Source organism: Erpetoichthys calabaricus, chromosome 4 (genome assembly GCF_900747795.2).
Source record: "Erpetoichthys calabaricus chromosome 4, fErpCal1.3, whole genome shotgun sequence".
NCBI classification, from domain to species: Eukaryota; Metazoa; Chordata; class Cladistia; order Polypteriformes; family Polypteridae; genus Erpetoichthys; species Erpetoichthys calabaricus.
The window spans coordinates 84645128-84668450 of NC_041397.2; the positions used below are offsets into that span (position 1 = coordinate 84645128).

A 23323-nucleotide genomic window follows, 5' to 3' on the forward strand; every position below is an offset into this window, starting at 1 on the left:
CTATTTACAGGGTATTCCCAGTTAATATTTGGGCAGTTAAAGTCCCCCTGTAAACTTACTTTTTTAATATTACTGAAAAGAAGTGCACTGAAATTACTGCCTGCATTGGGCATTCGAAAATACACTCTGCTTTGCAGGTGAAGCCTCATGTCCTCACTAAGATGGGGCTCATCAGACAACTGAAGAGGACTTAAGTTTAAATTTTGTTTGGCATGAACAGCAACCCTACCTCCTGTTCTAGTTTGGTCTATCCTTCCTAAAAAATGTGTATACCTCTATGTTACACTCATCCCATTCTTTGTTGTTTAATCAGGTTTCACCGTTATTGCTCTAATATCATAATTATGCTCCTCTACATACAACTCCAGCTCATGTTTTGATACTTCCAACATTAATGCAAGCTATTTTTAATGTGTTACTCGTTTTACTTTTACATTTAAATGTCGGGTTAGAATTTACATTACTATGCATTTTTGTTTTTACACTATTGTTTGTTCCTCCCTGTACAATTCTAAACCTGGCCTGTCCTAAACTGCATGCCCACCCATACCCTAGTTTAAGCAATCTTTGACTAACCTACTCTTACACCTTCCCAACACGCTGGTGCCCCTGTAAAATCCCTACACATAAGGTGGAATTAATTTTGATTTTTAATCTTGGATGTTGAATACTGGTGTCTTCACTGCTCCAGAAATGCAAGATAATTGACACTGACTGTTCCAAGATAAGCGTTAATGCTTGAAGACAAAAAGCTGAAAATGGACAGTTTGTTTACATCAGCATAAGAGTGATACATACTACTCATTTTTGGAATGCTTTCCCCAACCTAAGCTTAAGAACCACTTTTCAGGATGGTCCACAGATTTCTGTTGGTACTGAGGTCAACAACTTCCTAAATCTAACAAGGATTTTTGCTTCATATTCTTGAGTCACTACAAACTGCTTTAATCTCTGTGTTTTGAATTGTTTGTCATTTTGACTCCCCCCCCCCCCCCCCCCCCACACACACACACACAATGAATTAAAGCAGATTGTCATTTACTGCACATATGATGCTTTTAAACATCCTATTGGATTTTTCTTTGTTTATAGGAATGTTTCTCTTCCACAGGGAGTGGTAAATGAGTCACAGTTGACAACGTGTATTAAATATACTAGATGTTATTTGACAATCTATTTCTGTGCTCTTAAAATTGAATCTTAGAGTGAAATTGTCCTGTTAGATAGAGAACAGGTCAAAACCCATTCTTGATCTCAGCTATATTCAGAATCTTTTGTAGCTCAAATTGTAATGCCTCCAAAGTATATCTTGGCTGCTTAAAGGAACAGCAACAAATTTGCCAAGAAGTAAAGTATTTTTATTAGTGTGCTAAGTTAGTAGATGTATCCACAAAAGACATGAAATTGTGATTGAAGTGAAAGATGCCTCCAGTAAATATTGATGTGTGGGATTATTCAATTGCTATATTACATTTAATATATTTGCTTGACAAATTTGACATAGCATTCATATATAAATCTTAAAAAATTGGAAAATTTCCCAGAATCTATTTCATTTTGAAGGACACTCAACATATGCCATTTTTTTCATTCATTTTTAAGATTTTTTTTTAAAAAGCCCCAAAGTGCAAAGGTAAATAATCATTATTTTTAATTTCCGATTTTAATTTATACATGATAAATAACAATCAAGGAATATTTACCAGTTGTGAATTAAAAAAAAAAACATGGAATGTATTTTTCTTGTCACATGGAACTCAAGACTGTGATTAATAATAATAATACATTTTATTTATACAAGGCGCCTTTCTGAGAACTCAGGGACACTGAACAAACAATCAATAAATAAATAAATAAAAGGCACATTATAGACAACTTAAAACATCAGAAAATATAAAAATTAAAACCAAACAAGGCCACTGTAATCATAAAGAAAAAGCCATTTTAAACAGATGCGTTTTAAGTTTACATTTGAAGAATGAAAATGATTTGATGTTTCTAAGCTTGGTAGGTAATGAATTCCAGAGCTTGGGAGCAGAACAGCTGAATGCTCTGCTCCCCATGGTGGTTAGACGGGCGAGAGGGACGGTCGGATGGATGGAGGAAGAGGATCTAAGGTTACGGGAGGGAATGGCAACATGAATAAGGTTGGACAGATATGGATCGGCAAGGTTATGAATGGCCGTAAATGTTAATAGCAGAGTTTTAAAATCAATTTGAATCTGTTCGATTAACAGCCTATTAATCCTAAAGCCCCAAACCAAACATTCCAGGATACATTAAATGCAAGGATGGAACAGCCATGAACATGGCACCAGTCCATTTTGAGGCCTATTCATACATACACCGACACTTGCACTAATATGCCATCAATTTGGAGTCCTCAGTTCGCCTACTGCAGTCTGTGCATTATGTGGGTATAGAAGATCAAATGTAACACACAGGATAAACCCAATGCAGACACATGGAAAATATGAACCAACAATGCTAAACGCTACAATACTCTCCAAATAACACCAGACAAATGCCAAAATTGTGTTTCCTATTTTTATCTTGGAGTGTTGCTGAAAAAGTACAATAGTATTATTATTCACTACAATAAAAACAACACTGTGCAGTAAAGATGCAAAAAGGTATCACAATAGGAAGACCAATGTTCCGCAACATATCTCCTTTAAGATTATATTTACATGAATGTGTATTTTTGGTTGAATTTTGGTTAGATTGATAATAACCCTTAAAAATACACAGATGTGGTTAACATGTGATTTTTATTAATTTACTCCAATAAAACAGGTAATTTCTATGTGATGATCTGTTTCACCCCTCCCCCCCCCCCACCCCCCCCCCCCCCCCCCCATGTATTAGCATTGCCTTTGGATTGGAACAGAATTCATATGTGCTATTTGCTTTATTTTTTCTTTTTATTGTTTTACTCAGTCATCGTAATTAATTTTAAGGTTAGCATTAAAAAAAAAAAAAAAAAAAATTTTATTCATTGTTATGCATTATTAAAGTTGTATGTGAATGCATATGAATTGTCTTAAGTGGCCAAAAAAAACGATGAAATGAAAAATTGACATCTTAAAGAATATTCCATATGTCCAATTTTTGTTTAAATTATATTTTCTAGCCAGAGTCATGAAGAAAGAAGAATCTTTAAAACAATGTTGTTCATGAGGCAATAACTCTTAGAAATAAGGCAATTGAAAAATAATCCAGTCACACATTCATGCTGTAACTCAGTAAATGTTCATTAACCTAGATAAATGTCTTTCAAGAGGGGAAGTAAACTTATGAAACTATTAGCTTCCTAACAAATACACAGAGAATATGTACTGATTCACACAATATACCAAAATTAGAACGTCCCACTGGGATGTTTTTCTAGAATTGTCAGTTCTGAAACAAAACATAAGAAATAAGCAACATTTCAGATGTAATAAATCAATCATTTAATTCCAATTGGTAGCCCTACATGGACCCTATTTGGAAACCTCCTTTATATACTGCTCAAAAAAAATTAAAGTAACTTTTAAATCACACATGAAATCTTGATGAACGAAAATCTTTACTGTCTAATTCATTGAGAACAAAATGATGTAACAACGGTCCATGGAAACCAAAATCACCAACCCATTGAGGGCTGTATTCAACATCACACTGAAAATCAAAGTCAAAAAATTGAAATCACAGGCTGATCTAACCTGCGTGAATTTCATCAAGGCAAGTTATAATGTAACCCAGTAGTGTCTATGGCCCCCCACGAGCCTGCATCTTCTGGGTGTGCTCCTGGAGGATCTCCTCTCAGACCTGGATCAGGGCATCAGTGAGCTCCTGGGCAGTCTATGGCTCTACTTAGAGATGTTGGATGCACGATAGAAAACATCCCAGTGATTCTCAATTGGGTCAGATTTGGGAAATGTGCAAACCAGTCAATAACATTAATATCATCGAGGAACTGCCTATACACTCTGGCCACATGAAGCCGGACATTGTCCTGCACCAGGAGGAACCTAGAGCCCACTAAACCAGCAAATGTTCTGACAATGGCTCTGAGGATTGCATAGTGGTACTTAACTACAGTCAGGGGTACTGTTGCCTAGCACGTGGATCCTCCCAAGAATATATCTCCCCAGACCATCACTGTACCACTACCAAATTAGTCATGCTGGATGATGTTGGATGATAACATTCACAGTGGCGTCTCCAGACTCTTTCATGTTTGTCACAAGTGCTTAGTGTGAATCTGCTCTCACCTGTTAGGGGAATGGGGTGCCATTGGCAGAGCTTACAGTTGTGATATTCTCAAACGAATGCACAGTGATGGGCTGTGAGCACAGGTCCGACTAGAGGATATCAGGCCCTCATGCCATCCTCATGGCATCTGTTTCTAAAAGATTGGTCAGAAACATGCACACCAGTAGCCAGCTGGAGGTCATTTTGTAAGGCTCTGGCAGTGCTCCTTCTGTTCCTCCTCGCACAAAGGAACAGATGCCGGTCCTGTTGTTGGGCTGATGCTCATCGTGTAATGGCCTGTCTCCTGGAGAGTCAGCAGCCTTGCGATGTGCCATCCTGGATGAGCTGGACTACCTGTGCATCCTGAATTGGCTACAGGTACCACCTCATATTACCAGTAATGACAAGGTCACTAGCAAAACTAGAGAAGAATCAGTCAAGAAGGATAAAAAGAGCAATTATCTATGGCCACCACATGTAAAACCATTCCCTTTTTTGGGGGTCGTCTTGCTGTTGCCTCTGTGGTGCACCTGTCACTTTCATTTGCCCAATTGCTTATGTTTACTAATTGGACAGATTTGATATCGCTGAAGCGTAATTGACTTGGTGTTAGACTGTGATAATTAAGTGTTCCCTAAATTTGTGTATATTGAAATTCACAACTGGTAATTATTAAAACAAGATGCAAACCAGGTATCAGAGTTTAAACTTCTAACTCAGTGCTGAGTTTCAGTTCGAAATAACCTATTTTATCTTGCATATCACCTGGTTGTGCTAAATCTGAATTTTTGGCATATGTGTTGCTGAAAGAGTTATTCAGTAAATGGTACAGTGTTAAAAGGTATTTGCCCTCTTCCCGGTATTTTATTTTTTGAATATTCACTAAAAAGAGTACTTTTGACTTTTTAGACAAAATGTCCAGATAAACAGAAAAAGAGTTAACATATAAAACCGTTTCTAAATTGCCACATAATATATTAAATAATATTGTCAAACACTTATATTGCCCATTTCAAAAGGTAATTGTCCCGTCGGCTACTCACTCAAACAGCTGAGCAAATTTAATTGATAATTAGAATCAAAACAGCCAGACCCATTTGTAGGCAGCCGTGTTGAATCTAAATCTTACCATTTATAGACCCCCTACTATGAGAGTAGTGACCACAAAGTTTCTAGAACAACACCATGCCTCAGTTTAAGGAAAACCCAGAACAGATGATGAAACAAAAACTGTTGAAACATACCATTCCGGAAAGCATTACAAAGCTATTTCCAAGGCTCTGAGACTCCACAGCACCTCATGGAATGGTGGGGAACCTTCTTAGGAAAGGCGTGACTACAAACATTACCCTGAAGGCACACAGAATCCTTGAAAAACATCCAAGAACTGCATGCCTCTCTAGCATCTGGTCTACTATAAGCAAGAGTTTGAGTGAAATTGAAATTCATGGGAGAGTAGCAAGACAAAAATCTCTACTAACAAATATTATCGTCAGTGTTTGCAAAACAATAACAGATCACCTGGGTGATACCCATGCGTTTTTGATTAGTGTTTTGTGGATATTTCAGTCAAAAGTAGAACTCTTTGAGTGGCAAAGGTTAGGGGTAATGCAAACACAGCATTTGATAGTAGGTACATCATATTTACAGTAAAGTATGGGGATGAAGTGTGATGGTGTATGGATGCCTTGTTGCCTCAGAACCCAGAAGACTTGCCATTATTGAAAAAAACACTTGAATACTGCACTTTACCACAAGGTTCTTAAGAAGAATGTTCAGTCATCTGTCTGTGACCTGAAGCATGAATGGGTAATGCAATAGGATAATAACCCAAAACACAAAGCAGGTCTACAACTGAATGATTCAGGAGAAACAAAATGTAATTTTTAGAATGGAAACCCAGTAGAGATACTGTGGCAAGAATTGGAAGAAAAAAGTAGTTAATATTCGCAAAGAACGGCAATGTGAAAGAGTGATATCAAATTGTAAGAGATGTATAGCAGGGATTATTGCTGCTAAAGGTGCCACAACAAAGCAGTGAAACTATGAGGCAAATTACTTTTTCACATGGGTGATATGGAATGTTGGATAATTTTATTTCTGAAATAAAAAAAAAAAAAAAAAAAGTAATGGCTTAAAAACTGTATTGTCTGTTCACCAAGGTTCCCTTTTTCTTGTATTGCATTTTGTCTAAAGGTCTGAGGTCATTCATTGTGAAATATATGCAAAAATCAGGATATTATAAAGGGGCAAAAACTTTTTCACAGCACTGTACTAGAAGAATTATTCTATACATATTTTTATTAGAAAATCTCCATCAATATAATCATTTTAAGTGTGGTTGCAATTTAAACATGTTTTTGTTATTAGAAAAGGTATGGCCCAAGTCACTTCATGAATATTTTAATTTGACTGAATTTTAATCTGCAGCTGCCTTTTTTTGTCTAATTTGCTTTCCCCCCCAGATAATTTGCATCCCCTGACAATAATATTTTGCATTTTTCATTTAATAATATTTTAGTTAGCTTTGCTTTGCCTAATTCCAAATAAAGAATGATTGTGCTAAAAAACATGCATCACATTTTAATGTTTCAAAGCATAGTGATTATGAAATCACTTTCTATCCATGAATTTAAAAACTGCTTTCTGTGTTTGTTGTGTGTCTTTTTCTAATGGTTTTCTTTCATCGCTTATCTGCCACTGTCTTCCGCTGTAGACGCTTCATCTCGCAGCCTTGCTTCACGTGAGCGTGTGCACAAAAGTAGCAAGGTAGCTGGGCCAGGCTCTGCTCTCTCATCTCTAGCTCAGAAACAAAAGGGTGGGTATGCATGCCATTGCTTGGCAAGCAAAATGCACACAAAGCTGGGTTTAATTTATAGTTGCTGCAAATTGTTTGCTTTTTCATTTGCTTTCTTGCATTAAGGTTGAATGCTTCTGACAAAATAAGTATCAGATTTTATTATACTCTACATTGGATTTTATGGCTTTTTTTTTTCTTTGTTTACAGATTCACAAAGATGTATTCTCTGATATGACTATTACTTTACTTGGCTATTTCTGATACTTATGTTCTTATTGTTGAAGTTTTTGACATGTTTTAGTCCAAACCATAAAGGGAAAAATCATTCTGCCTAATTAAAGCGCTTTTTTTTTTTGAAGTGCTTACAAATGACAAGATGTTAGTGATCCATGTTCTACCTAAAGTAGAAATAATATCTCATATTTTGCTCCTTTTTAAAACACTTTTCATTTTTTGCTATATTAGGTAAATAAAAATCCTTTTTTATCACAAGTAGACTTCAAATCTGTACTTTCCTGATGCCATCCTTCCATTAATGAGAAATGAAGCTAAAATTATTTTGTTACTTTTGTAAAACTTAAATATTTGAATCTATTTTGAAGTCTCAATTTATGTGTTTTAAAATGTGTACACTGCTGTCTAAACATCAAAAGCTGCTTGTGTAAGCATAACACAATTATGACACAATTACAATTAAATGAAAATAACCCTTAATGCTGTCTAATAATTAGTTTTTCATTCATTTACTTTGGCAATAGGACAAATTCTTATTTGTCTAAGAACTAGTACTGATAAACAAAAGTGCATACACTTGCCACCAGTGTATATTTTACCAAGCAAAAATGCCAAATTTAGCTGCATTTAAGTGTTACATTTGATCTATTGTTACCGGTAAGATTATTGTTCAGATATTCGTATGTGCAAGTTTTTTGGATTTTTATTTGAAATTGCCAATTAAAGACACATAGGTAAATAAAGGACTCAAGCTGGCTCACAATGTGTATTTTCATTAAGTTTACAGTTAGTCATTTGCAAATTATATGTTCCCTAAGTGTTTTTTTTTTTTTTTTGTTTTTTTTTAAAGCATTTAAGTTCAGTTGATTTGAGTAAGTCTGCTAGGAGTAACATTTAATCAGAACTGCACATGGTTCTTCAATATGGTTTATTTAGATCCTTATATAATTTGAGTAAAAGTTTCATTTTAATGAATCTTTTATTTTAATAGCCTAATAGAGGATCCGGATATGTTGTCAATGTAACCGTTAAACTATTTCCATTGTTTGCATCTTTTTAAATCAACATTGCAATCTCTTTATGTTTAGTTAATTTTGCGTTTATATTTATCAGTATAGACTTGGATACATTTATCTGTAGTTTTTAAGACTTTGGCCATTTTTAAAGTTTATTCTGGTGTTTCTGAATTGTTTTTGTCGCTATACCAGAAATTCCTATTCCAACAATTGTAGCTTCATCTTTAGATTATACAATCTTCTTTGCTGTGGATGAATTAGATAGATAGATAGATAGATAGATAGATAGATAGATAGATAGATAGATAGATAGATAGATAGATAGATAGATAGATAGATAGATAGATAGATAGATAGATACTTAGTGTTACTATATAAATTGGAAATAGCACTGACCCTAGCAAAAAATTGCTGCAGAACTCCATGTGTGGCATTCATCTGTTTTCACTACTATTTGGTTTCTGTTCATTCACCAGCATTCAATCCAGTTTAATAAGATTGCACTAGTGCAATTGATCTTTATCTTCAGATTTAATCCATGTTGTGGAAATGTCCCAAAGACTTTTTACTTATATCAGTGTCTGTCACTTAACAAAATTAACATTTAACCACTGATCTGTTATGGATTTTAGGTGAAAGAGGAAACATATCGACAGTTACAAGGCCTCTGTCACCAGCTGCAAAGTCAGACAATTTTGGAAAGCATCGCACTGAGAGCAGATCTCCAAAATTGGATGGACGAATTAGCCGAGCTTCTACAGAGCAAGGAAAGATGCAGAACAATGAATGCCTGTCAGCCAGTGAATCTCTTATTCTAAAATCTGATACTGCTAAGCTGAGGTCAGACTCTCATAGTAGGTCACTTTCCCCAAACCACAATACTCTACAGGCTTTGAAAGCTGATGGACGAACATGCGGTTTAAGGGCTGAATCCCCAACCCCAGGGTCTAGGTCATCGTCTCCAAAAGCCAAAGCTCTTTCATCAGGGCGAACAAGCCCAAATAGTACTAGTTCTCCAAGATCCTCCTCCCCTTATGAAAAAAATCTATCTCAGAAAGTCAATGTGACTCCAAAATCCCATTTGGATCCACCTCGTGAAAGGTCCAAGTCTGATTCTTACACTCTAGACCCAGATACCCTTAGAAAAAAAAAAGTGCCTTTGACTGAGCCATTACGGGGAAGATCCACTTCACCTAAACTAAAAAATGCATCTAAAAGTGGCAACAACACTGATGGTCGTGCTCCATCACCCCACGTAGTACAAGAAAATTTACACAGTGAAGTAGTAGAAATCTGCACGTCTAGTGCATTATTGTCTAACGATGATGACAATGAAGACATTTCTGATGCTAAATGTACAGAGGAGGGAATGTCTAAAGTCCATTTCAGTATAGGAAAAGCCCCCATCAAAGATGACCAAGAAACAAGATCTTCTCCTAAAGTCAGCCGTAAAACAGCAGACAGAAAGGTGAGAACCAAAAAAGAAAGGTCAGGGCCACTCTTTAAAGGGGAAAGCTCTCGTTTAATGGAGCCTGCTAAACAAGCCATGTCTCCTTCAGTGGCAGAGTGTGCTCGTGCTGTATTTGCAGCCTTTCTTTGGCATGAAGGTATAGTTCATGATGCAATGGCATGTTCTTCTTTTTTAAAGTTCAACCCTGAACTTAGCAAGGAGCATGCGCCAATAAGGAACAGTCTAAGCAGTCAGCAGATTTTAGATGAGAAGGAAAGCAAACTCAAGAACAGACATTCTCTTGAAATTTCATCAGCCCTCAATATGTTTAATATTGCCCCACATGGACCTGACATTTCAAAAATGGGCAGCATTAACAAAAATAAGGTGCTTTCTATGCTAAAGGAACCTCCTCTTCATGAAAAATGTGAAGATGGAAAAACTGATGTGATATCCTATGATGCATCTACTCATACAAGTTTAAGAACCAAGTCACCTCTTCCTCTAACTCTGCAACATCTGGTGGCTTTTTGGGAAGATATTTCCTTGGCTACTATTAAAGCTGCCACACAGAACATGATCTTCCCAAGTCCAGGATCAAGTGCAATACTTAAGAAAAAAGATAGTGAAAAAGATTGTAAAAAAGGCAAAAAGGAAAAGAAGAAAAAGGAGAAAACTGAGATAAGACCAAGAGGAAATCTGTTTGGTGAAATGGCCCAGCTTGCTATGGGAGGACCCGAGAAAGACACTATTTGTGAACTGTGCGGAGAATCTCATCCATACCCAGTGACTTACCATATGAGACAAGCACATCCAGGTAAAAATTTTGAAAGAAGCATTAAAATTTAGTGCCTTTCCTTAAAAATATTTAAAAAGTATTTAACTAAGCAGTTTTTCCCTGTTTCCTTAAACACATTTCATCACCACAACGATTTGAGCTGTTTAATGCAAATCTAAAAATGTGATTTAATGAATTAGTTTAATACAGTCTAGTTGCTATTTTATTGCCAAAACCTTTGCTTTCTTCAATGTTTAATTTATAAAGAGTTTAATATGGGATATTGATTTTTATTATTTGTTTATTTTGTGTTTGTGTCTTTTTAAGTTATAAAACAGTGTTTTTGATGTTATGCATATTTGAAACAGGTTGTGGTAGATATGCTGGAGGACAAGGCTATAATAGCATTGGACACTTTTGTGGAGGATGGGCTGGTAACTGTGGTGATGGTGGAATTGGGGGTAGCACATGGTATTTGGTGTGTGATCGCTGCAGGGAAAAATATCTTCGAGAAAAGCAAAGTGCAACAAGAGAAAAGGTTGGTTTTCATACTCCTGTTTTCTGATTAATTAAGCCTGTAACTTTCTATAGAAAGAAAATTTATTCCAAATTTAATGAAAATAGCTTTTTTCACTGCAAATTAGAAACACTGAAGAAAGATTCAACAGAACCATAGGAAGTTATACTAGATAGATAGATAGAAAGGCACTATATCATAGATAGATAGATAGATAGATAGATAGATAGATAGATAGATAGATAGATAGATAGATACTTTATTAATCCCAATGGGAAATTCTACATTTTAGCAGTCAGTTTTCAAAAAGCAGCTTGTACTCTATGATAATGATCAAGTGAAACATGAAAAAGAAATAAACTTAAAGATGTTTTAAGAAATTAAATTTACAATTAATATTTAGATATGTTATGAATTTATAGCACAATGCTATATTAAAAAACTGAAATAACAAATAAGAAAATATTTAATCAAATATTCGTCTTATCTTAAATCAGGTGAAGCAATCAAGAAAGAAGCCAATGCAAGTAAAAACGCCTCGTGCCCTGCCCACAATGGAAGCTCACCAAGTTATCCGAGCTAATGCCCTATTTTTGCTGTCACTTAGCAGTGCAGCAGAACCAAGCATTCTCTGTTACCACCCTCCAAAACCTCCACACAGTCAGCTTCCAAGTGTCAAAGAAGGTGTCTCTGAAGAGCTTCCCAATAAAATAGGCTGCCTATACTTACAGACTCTTGCTCGGTAAGTATAATATTTTTCCAGTGTTAACCAGTTTTAGAAAATTCTGTTTTTAAAGTATGAAGGTGCACTGAAGGTGCATATCCTGGTCTGTTTATAGTTCAAGTGTTCAGTGCACGGCATTGTGCAGTAACAGAATCCCCAGAGATTTCCCCCAAAGTGTCCCTCCCCCTTGCCTTTACATATCAATCATGCAGATATTTGCATTTTTGCCTGCACAGACTTTAATCTTTGCCAAAGTTCTAGGTGATTTTTTCATCATGAATTCGTCATTTAGCTATCGCTGTGTGCTTTTAATGTTGGATTGTGCAGGTGTGGGTAGCAATGGTTCACACAACTGTTCCTTTAAAGAGTGCATTTTTCCAGTCTAGAGCACACGCAGTTCATGTGCACAGGGCCGTAACGTTAACAAAATTCTAGCAGCAAGCATTTGCCCAACGTGAGGGTATTTGCACCATGATTGATGACAAAATTCATGTCACACACTTCCTAGCATACCCTTGCAGCAATGTGAACACATCAAGTATAAAAGGGCCTTTAGTATCAACAGTCCCATACTGTAAGCATATCATAACTTTTATCTTATATTGGGAAATTTATATAATTACACAGGTGCAAATTATTACAGTATTATTCTTGTAGTGACCATTGAAAGCACTGGTAATATAGAAAAATGTATTCCTTAAAATTAGTAATCTCTATGTATTAGAAAAGTACTATAAGCACATGAGAAAAGTAGACGCTATATTTTATATTAAGATGTAAGAGTTAGGATTAAAAAGACTTATGCCTACATATTTTTATTATTCTGTATAAGCTAGAAACCATCAATAGTTCATTAAGCCAAAGGTTAGACGTGCAGGAGAGCTGGAAGGGATAGGCCCCCTCGCGTAAGAGAGGGAATGTGAACTCTTTGGCTATACATTATAGTAATAATTCTTTGCATTTATATAGCGCTTTTCTCAATACTCAAAGCGCTCAGCAATTGCATGTTAAGGGCCTTGCTCAAAGAACCAACAGAGCAGAGTCCCTATTGGCATTTTACGGGATTCGAACCGCAATCTTCCGATTGCCAGTGCAGATTCCTAGCCTCAGAGCACTCCACTCACTCAAGTGCAGAACTAGTAAGCAGTAAGGATAGGCTTCATCAAACAGCAATGATGGACAGAGAGGGGTTTTGACACCCCCCTCAGTTAAGAATATTGGTAGAATTAATTAGAGGCAAGATTAGAGCAGTGAAATGATAGGAGTCCGATGTGGATAAATAATGGCTTGTACAGTATGATAAGAATTGTAATAAATGTAAGAGATGCCTATGGCTGCTCACTCATTCCATCTGAATTGAGTCTGTATGTGCATCATACAATAAATCTTGATTCAGTTGCCTGTCCTGAGGGACTCCAGATGTCTTCTTTGGAGCTGAGGGTGTCCATGCTGCCTAATCTGCTTCAACAGTAACTATAAGAAAGTATTTTTTCTTCTGCCTGATTTCACTACAGGTCCTACTCAGGAAAATGGGATGCTTTTCATCTGAATTGGTACTCTTGTAACAAGCATGATGGTTGACAGTGGCTGCAAATTAGGCATTGTGTAACACTGAGACATCTCTAAACCAGTAACTGTGTCGTTTGATTGAGATTGATATAGTCTTATCAGATTGTAAACCTAGAAAGTGTATTCAAAGAGAGGCCCAGAGTAGCATTTGTGAAACTTGACAAAACTGACTTTTGATATTGAGTGTCAGAGAGGAGAGGGCTATGGATGCAAATTCATATGTAGGCCTACCATGGTATAGAAGAGAAAGCAATGCAATTTTTTCCTACACTGTATATTTCACCATATTTATATTAATATGGAGAAGTCTAGTTAAAAAAACAAGCAACTACCATATTAAAAATAGGAATAGCTATAAAAGAAGGAATTCATTAAAAAAAAATTAGAATTGCTAAATCTGTGTGCATCTATGATTGGTATGCTTTGGCCGTGTTTATGTACTTTTTTTAAGATACACATATTTAAATACTTCCAAACAATGTAGGAAATCGATTAAATTGTTATACTCAAAAAATCTGAAGTGGAAATTAATATACTTTTAAAAAAAAACTGAATTTTGTTCCTGACTGCTTGTTTCTATCTGCTAACTTTTAGTCTTACTTAAATTAAGTGGAATGTTTGGTAAGCTGGTGCAATAAGAACTGTCTTAAGATAAAGACCAAAGAAATGGTATTTGACTTTAAAAGAGACAGAAAACTGAACACTCACCATTGTTCTAGGGGAGCAGGTAGAAATAGTGACTGAATATAATACTTAGGAATTACCCCTGCATAACAATCTTAATTGAAATACAAATACAAAAAACATATACTCTATATGCAATCAACGCTTATTTGTCCCCTTTAAATTCGGGCATTTTAAAGTGGACAAGGACCCCATGGTGTCCTTTTATCGCCATGTGATCCAGTCTGTTATCACTTTCAGCTTCTTTTCCTGACTTGATATGATTTGACCAACCAAACTTTAAAAAAGCTCCAGCAGATTACCAAACAAGCAGCTAAAGTTATTAGGGCTGACATAGATGATTTGGTAAGTGTGTATCAGCAAGCAGTTTAAAAAAAAAAAAAAAATGTATGTCAATTGTTGAAAGACACCCATTACTTGCAGAACGTAACTTCAGTAAATCGGGAAGGTTAGTTGCTTTAAATATCTACATAAATTGCTCCAGAAATCCCTTCCTCCCCAGTGCCATACATCTTTATAATAAGGAATACCATAGACGATGATAAATTTCAGAAATAAAACGTTTTACTTATGTGTCACGTATACATTTTAGAATAAATGTACTATCAAACTGCTAGAAGTACTTTTAACAAAAATCTGTTTTCAGATGATGTAAACAAGTTTTAACCTCTCTTGCCTCTATTTGTTTTATTGCATTTCTGTCTATTATTGGTTGCAACTAAGAGGGCAAATTGCATGTTTTCTTTTGTAAACATCATTAAATAGAAATCTTGAACTATAGAAGATGACCATCTATAATTCTTCATGTGTTTAATCCAAGGCCATTTTTGGCACACCTGGAGTTGTGAGTTATGCAGCACAGTATTTCACTGCATTTCAAGACTTCCTAAAAATTATGAAGATCTAAGTAGGCTACGCACACACACTCACACGCCCACACACACACACACACTAGCCCAGGAGTGGGCAGTGTTGGTCCTGGAGAGCCGCAGTGGCTACAGGTTTTCATTCCAACCCAACTGCTTAATTAGAAACCAATCCTTGTCAGTCTCACACCTTATTTAATTTTATGGCTGTTAGTTAGTCTGCAATGTAAGGTTCTTATATCGTAGATTTTTTTACTCTCCAAGGATATCTTCCAAATGATTTGAAGTCTAAAACAGATAATTTTCAGTCTGTCATATTTTCTATTATATGTTTTATTAAATCAAACTGCATGATGAACACACACAGATGTAAATGAAAACAAACTGGATGGGGAACTGCTGGTTGCTTTGTCATTTACATTTTATTGCTAATAAGGAGCCATTAAAACAATGAATGTAGTTTGAAAAGATTGAAATAGGCAATCGATGGTGGGGAACCTTAACAAGCAAGACCACTAAAATGAAGCATCAATATGTCACTTAAGCAACAAGTGTTTTGTCAGCAATAATTGTTATCTCATTAACCCCTTAACCCCTTAACCGCCCTCTGCCGGATATATCCGGCATCGTAGCTTTATTGCTGACGCCTTACTGCCGGAATTATCCGGCACATTTGCCTGTGGTTATATGAATGCCTGGCGCATAGTATAACTGACGGTTTGGCGTGGGTATTATTACTACGTTGTATTTCGACAACTCTGCGCTTGTATTGGCCAATCACGTGATGTGATTCGAAGTGAAAGCTGTGAATATGGCGAAACGTAAACTGACTTCAAGTGAGTTTTGCAGGCGATTTTGGACATAATTCTGATCATGATTGTAGCAGTTCTGAAGAAGATTTTAGCGACAATGATGATCAGCAACGTGCGCTGCATGATACTGTGAATGACGGGCGCATCGGATGATGGCAATGAGTGGGTGTATCCCCAGCATCTCAACTGGACTGCTGCCCGAGGTGAACTACCTTTTCTGCATCCGTTTGAGGCAACGTGTGGCTTTATTGCTGATGTAAACAATTACACTGCTGAGCAGTTTTATGAGCTGTTTGTGTCACCTGATTTGATCAGAAATTTTGTTCATCAGACAAATCTGTATGCAGCACAGTTTTATTGAGAAAAATCCCAATTTACCTCCACATTCCCGTGTTCGTGCTTGGGTAGACACTGATGAAAACTAAATGAAAAAATTCATTGGGATTTTGATGTTGATGGAATAATCAGAAAACCAGATATTGAGATGTACTGGTCTACAGATCCTATGTATGCAACACCTATTTTGCAGCTATCATGACACCTAACCGCTTCTCTTTGCTGCTGAAATTCTTTCATTTAATGACAACAGAAATGAGCCAGATAAGAAAGATCCAATCCCCGACCGCTTGTTCAAGCTACGTCCTTTGATTGACCATTTATTTGAAGCATTTCAGTTGCCCTACATGCCCAGGACCGTCAGTTGCAGTTGATGAAAGTTTATTGTTGTGGAAGCCTGAGAAAAGGTACATTTTGTGTTTTATTATGTGTTTTGCCCCATTTTCTAGAACTTGCACAACATTTAGTGGTCAATACTGCCCTTGAAATAAATGTAAAAATGTAAAAAAAAAGTAAAAAAACCCGAAAATTGTTCAGATTTCGCCTGGCCGTGGGGAATATTTAGGGAGTGGCGGTTAAAGGGTTAAGAAAACTGGGTTGGAACAAAAACCTCAGCCACCCTGGCTCTCTAGGACCAACATTGCCCACCCCTGCACTAGCCTATTTTAAGTGATGATATTACCATCTTTGTGTTGAACGATCAAGAGGAAATGTGGTGCTTTAAATTTTTGGAAAGACTTCAGGTACTTGTGATTTTTGACAGGTTGTTATATTTTGAACTTGACACACAGATTTACATGTAAAAGTGTTACTTTCCTGTTAAAATGTTTTTCCTGAAAACAAGGAAATTATCTGAATATTTAACTGACACCTATTTCCATTGCTTTCATTAACAAACATTTTGAAGAGTTTAAAACATTTTTCACAAGAATGTTTTGGAATGAAAACCTAACTTGTGACATCAAAGGCTTTCATCTTAAACAGTACATGCACAACGTATTGAGAATTTGGTGTATTAACATATACAGAAGCAAACAAAACCCAGCACTAACACCTAAAACAGAAGAAAACAAGGTTACACGTGAGCTAAGAGAAGCAATCATGGAGTGGGGGATGATGACAAATCTACAGTATTTTGCGCACCATAAGGCCGCACTGAATTGAAAGGCGCACTCTCAATTGCGGGCTTATTTCTGTACTTAAGCCATACATAAGGCGCCACCGTAATTATTCGGCGCATGCCAAAACAAGGTAACAGAAGCAAAACAATGAGTTTAGTTAAACCTTATTCTCTACTACGTATTTAAAAATACACTCACATTGTTTTTTGATCAGTCTGTTGTCACAAATCCATCGAAGTCCTCACCTTCTGTATCTGAATTGAAACAGATGGGCAAGTTCGCCATCAAACATGCCGGGGTTCCCTCTCGTCATTGTCGGAGTCAGTCTCGTTTGCCGGGTGGCTGTTCAGCAATGATTCCAGCTTTCGCGTAAGCTCGGCACAACAGTCGAAGCAGACCACTTAGCCCCACGGCATCCACAATCCATTCACATATGGTGGCGTAACTCACCCGGCGCTGCCTTCAGTATTAGTAAAGGTGTGTTCGCCGTCTCTCATCCATCGCTTCCATGAACGCCTCGCATCTTTCACTTTGAACACCCTGTTTACACCGATGTCCAGCGGTTGGAGTTTCTTTTGTTAATCCTCCCGGAATGATGGCAAGCTCATATTCATTTGCTTCATTTTGGTTTTTTCACAGTAGCGGTGATATGGGCACGCATGGAGTCGCAGATCAACAAAGACGGTGATGCATGGAAAAAGCCCGCCCGGTCTCTTCACATACACCTCTCCTCAGCCACTCTCTCATTTTCTCCTCGTCCATCCAGCCCTTTGGATTTGGCCTTAACGAGGACTCCGGCTGGAAACTTTGTCTTTTGGCAGCGTCTTCCTCTTAAAAATGACCATAGGTGTAGTTTCTGTCCATTACCCGTGGCAACCAAGAAACAACAGTGAAAGCCTACTTCTCATGCCCCGTGGGTGCCGTATGGATACCGTGCTGGTCCCCCTTTTTCTCCACAGTATGGTTCACGGGGATGTCAAAAGTGAGAGGGACCTCAAAAGTGAGAGGGACCTCGTCCATCGTTGGTGATGTGGTTGGGCTGGATTTTTTTGTCAGTAATCTTGTTGCTGCAGTAGGTGCGGAAGATGGTCAGCTTTTCTTTGTAATCCGCTGGCATTTGCTGCGCCACGGTAGTTCGTGCGTGGATGGCGAGATGGCGCCTTTTCATAAACGAAAGCACCAAGACGGACCCTCCTTGCAAAGTGCTCGAGCTTCATGTCTTGTGCTATCGTTATTGCCTTCAGTCGAATGGTGACTGTAGAGATCTTCTCCGGCTGCTCTTTGTTCAAGAATCCATTGTTCAAGTTGGTCTTCCAACTCTGGCCACCTCGCCTTGTTCCCGCCGGAAACTCTTTTTTGTCTTTTTAACTTGGCCGCAATTCATTCTCCCTGCTTCCTCCACTTCCGAACCCTAGTTTCATTGATTTTAAATTCTCTCACTGCTGCTGCTCTATTCCATTTTACAACCGCGTAACTGATAGCCTGTAGTTTGAATTGTGCAATGTAAGCATGCTCTCTTCTCTGATGCATTTTCAGGGTCCTTAGCCAAACAAATGTGGTTTCACAGTGCACCAGTAGTACAATATACCTACCTGCCGTAGGCCGTGGCGGAGGTAAGTGTACGTGGCTTTACGCAATGTTTTGCAATTGGTTTATCGCTGCCAGCGTTCGTAGTGTACGTATTACTACGCTCCCTATGTCGGCAGGAAATGGTCTGACAGTCAATCAAGTGGAGCGCTTACTAAAATGCACAACAACATTTTTACAGATTTTGGAACTCAGTGCACTACATAAGGCGCACCGAATTTAAAGGCGCACCGAGGATTTTTGAGAAAATTAAAGGCTTTTAAGTGCGCCTTATAGTGCGCAAAATACTGTACTCAAGGAAATTAAGCTAGACCTTCTCTTTTCAAAGATACCTTTAAGTATAAACTACTGACTCATTTTGGCAGATCTGGCTACAACCTGATTCATCTTATTCCCAGCTACAAGCCTGTTATTAGGTGGCTACCTCTTACCACCAGAAAAATGACTGCTTCAAATGACGGACTGAGAAATGATGTGTGAGTCACATAAGAATGATATTGAGGGATTCAGTCACTGCATCACAGGTACATAAACTTTTGTGTTGACACTGTGTACACTTCAAAAGACAGTGTTTTGCTTTCCAAACAAACAAATATGGATTACTAAGGAGCTTAAAGGTGAACTAAGGAGTTGATGAGAAAAAGAGCATTAATCCCGTGACACATAGATTCTTAGAAAAAAACAGCAAGTGCCTAAAGAAAAAACTGAGTGAAGGAAAGAAGCTTACAAAGCTAAAATATGTGCCGTCTTTCTTCAAACAGCAGTGAACATAATTCTTCTTACATCTTAAAATTTTTCAGTGAAAATCACATTGAATATTCTTCAGTTTTTTTTCTACAGCACTAGTTAACTAGTTACACAAACAATCCATTAATAAAGTGTAGTAGTTATAATAGAAAACTTAAATAGTAAAATAGCATTTTTTACAAAGGAGGTAACAATCAGAGTAAAGAAAACAAACTCAACTATTTAGGTATTTTCATTTTGCATTAAGCAGCAGCTGGAAGATGCATAGTCTTCATTGAAGCTAAAACTTTCACTAAATACAATACAATACAATTTATTTTTGTATAGCCCAAAATCACACAGGCCCTGCCTCTTGACAGCCCCCCAGCCTTGACTGTCTAAGAAGACAAGGAAAACTCCCAAAAAGAAACCTAGTAGTAAAAAATGGAAGAAACCTTGGAAAAGGCAGTTCAAAGAGAGACCCCTGTCCAGGTAGGTTGGGCGTGCAGTGGGTGTCAAAAGAAGGGGGTCAATACAATACAATGCAGTACACAGAACAGAACAATTTCTCAATATAGTAAGAAATAAAAAATATAAATTTTAGAAGTACAGAGCAGAATTTAACAGTAGATGATATATCCCATAATAAGATTTGGATTTGTGTAGAGTCCTGGAGACCTCATCCCTTCAAGCTGCCTCCCCCCATTTGGCCATTCCACGGCTGAAACAGTGCTGGGCCAGCCAATCTGATGAAAGGACCCCTCTTTCCCACGATTCCTGCGATCCTCCATCTGGGATGACTTTTCCTTAGGCAGGCAAAGCAACTTGGCAGGTGGGCCGTGCCACCAAGTGCCACATTTGAGTACCGAGAAGAAAAACAGAATAAGTGAGGGTTATTATACAATTATAACTGTCATGTTACTTATGTTTAAGTGCTAATGACTAACAACAGAGATGCAGTCTGTACAGTTAATCAGCAGCTCTAGTCAGGATATGCTAAACTGAAGTAGTGAGTCTTCAGCTGGGATTTAAAAGCTGAGACCGAAGGGGCATCTCTTATGGTAGCAGGCAGACCATTCCACAGTTTAGGGCCCTGTAACTAAAAGCTCGACCTCCCACTGTTATTTTATTAATCCTTGGAATCATAAGCAGACCGGCATCTTGAGATCTTAATGTGCGCTCAGGTTTGTAAGTCATGATAAGTTCAGACAAGTAAGCTGGACCTCGACCATTTAATGCTTTATATGTTAAAAGAAGGATTTTGAAATCTGCCCTAAACTTAAACCGGGGAGCCAGTGTAAGGATTTAAGAACTGGAGTTATGTGTTCGTATTTTCTTGTTCTTGTAATATAATTCTTGCAGCCGCATTTTGATTAACTGGAGGCTGTATAAAGAACAGTTTGAACATCCAGTGAAACACGCATTGCAGTAGTCAATCCTACTAGAGAAAAATGCATGAATTAGTTTCTCAGAATCCTATTTATTAAAAAGCGCCTTAATTTCCAAACATTTTTAAGATGGAAGAAACATGTTTTTGGACAACTTTGTAATATGCGCTTTAAATGACATGCTAGAGTCAAAGATAATTCCTAGATTGCGGGCTGATTCAGTAAAATTGGTCTGGGATTCCAACTGAGTTAAATGATGACAAAAATATTGTTGTGATCAGCATCATTCCCTCCAACAATTAACATCTCTGTTTTATCTGTATTTAAAGACAAGTAGTTCTTCATTCATCCACTCCTTTAATTCGCTAACACAACTAATTAAAGACAACATTGGAGAAACTTCATTTGATTTAAATGAAAGGTATAAACTGGGTGTCATCTACATACGAGTGAAAATTAACATTATGTTTCCTAATGAGAGATCCCAGTGGAAGCATGTACAGTGAAAACAGTAAAGGTCCCAGTACTGAGCCCTGCGGGGACACCATATTGAACTTCTGTGTATAATGATGGAGTACTGTCAGCACATTTCTGTACATATTGGAATCGATTTGATAAGTAAGAATGGTCGATGTGTCAAATGCTGCACTTAAGTCCAACAACATAATTACAGTGGAGTTTCCTTCATCAGAGGATATCAGAATGTCATTTACAACCTGTGTTAGTGTTAGTCATACTTTGGTCCAGTCTGATCACTCCATGTTCTTGCATCATTCAGTCATAAACTGTACATTAATTTCCAAGACTGAGGTTAATGTGAGGTTTCAAAGGTAATGCAGCATCAGGGTTGCTGTTTATGTCAAGTGCAGTGCCAAGGATTAAGAGCAGATACAGCTTTCCAGTCCAAATTAACATATATAAAGCAATGCCTGTTCACACAGTGATGTCATAGAATGCGTAGCTATTTAAAGAATGATCCTCTATGCAGTAGTGTTATGTAAAAGAAGCGTTAATTTCATTATATTCGATTCAGTTCCTTTTTATCTTTTATAGACACCATTCTCGAGAGTTTTGGAGGCTACCAAGATGATAATCTCTTTCAGGATGAGATGAGGTACCTTTCGATCAACATCTGTTCCTGCACCATATATTTCAGTACCCCAGATGCTAGTCCTAATGTCTTTGAGGAGCCTGAAAGTAACATGAAATCAATGCCACCAAGGTACATTTTTAATTAGCTTTTCACATGGCTTGTCAGTAACATTTTGAAACAAAATGTTTACCTGTGCATTTGTCATTACCTTAAGTGAAGAAAATGTAAACAAAAAATAATCGCACTTGATGGTGTGTTTTCTCAGTATCTGAATTTTAATTTTTGGGCAATTATAAAAAAACAATTGCAGTTTCTATTTTTTGTTATAGTACTAATTTTTTTGATAAGTATTGCAGGCATTTTATGTTGAATTTGAAGAGTGAAACAGCCATAAAGCTATAACTTTTATTTTTATTGGTGTTTAGTACGCATTCCCCTTAACTGCATGAAACTTATATGTACTTTAGGTACACTATATGCTATTAATAAAGACCATTCTGTTTAGTCTCTTCTTTTAAACCTGGTGCACCTTAAAATTAGAATGGCTTGTCTTGTTAGAATTAATTTTCAAATGTGTTAATAAGCACATTTTTTTCCATAAGCACATTCTACTTGAGATTGAACAAGTATGTAAACTTAATCAGAGCTAACATTAACATGAATATCATTTTGTTACTTTTCTTTTATTATATTTTTTAATTTGTTCCTTCTCCTGTGTTTTTTTCCCCCCTGTAATTTTAATTTACGTGTTGTTTACAGTCCAGGCATGATTTTAAAAATGTTTATGGAATATGTTTATGTCAGAGAATGTATTTGATTTAATATTGATTTTTCTCACATGGCAGTATGCTGTAAGTAAGAGATTGACCACTCTTTACTTGTCAAAAGAATTTAAGGGCCAACGGTTCTATCTAAAGTTTTTTCACTGGCCGCCTTTGGTGTTTTGCAGGGTCAGACACCATTTAATTAATGTGACACATTTCTATAATAAAAAATTAAGCCAAAGTAGTGTATATGTACAAAGGTGTTGTAAAATATTGTACATACATTGTTTAACAATGGGGTCATACATGTTTAAGTGTCTTACCTAAGGTCCAAACAGTCATAAGCAAAGATTGAACCAATAAACTTCTGCTAGTAGCCTGCACAGTCTTTAAGAACAAGTGTTTTGACTTTGAGGTAGTACCTGCCTGATTTTGATGAAAAATCATAGTAAAGTAGCCTTGTTTTCATTCTTCACTCTCTGTGAGCTTTGAAACTAGAGAATTCCTTCAAAACTCATCATTGATAATGTGACATTCTTGTTGAAAAGAGAATAATTACTGAAACAATTCAGAAAAGTTAACATGATCCATCAGTAACTAAAATACTGGGATTGTAACT

The 23323-nt window shown here is 36.9% G+C and overlaps 1 protein-coding gene across 1 annotated transcript in view; it reads left to right on the forward strand.

The window, feature by feature from the left end:
- mycbp2 (MYC binding protein 2) overlaps nt 1-23323 on the forward strand; it is a 412376-nt gene that overhangs the window by 300236 nt on the left and 88817 nt on the right. The window contains 7 exon segments of the mRNA XM_051926880.1: nt 8922-10556; nt 10886-11055; nt 11532-11776; nt 17241-17248; nt 21901-21968; nt 21970-22000; nt 22003-22069. Of these exon segments, the coding sequence (XP_051782840.1) occupies nt 8922-10556; nt 10886-11055; nt 11532-11776; nt 17241-17248; nt 21901-21968; nt 21970-22000; nt 22003-22069 (2224 nt within the window).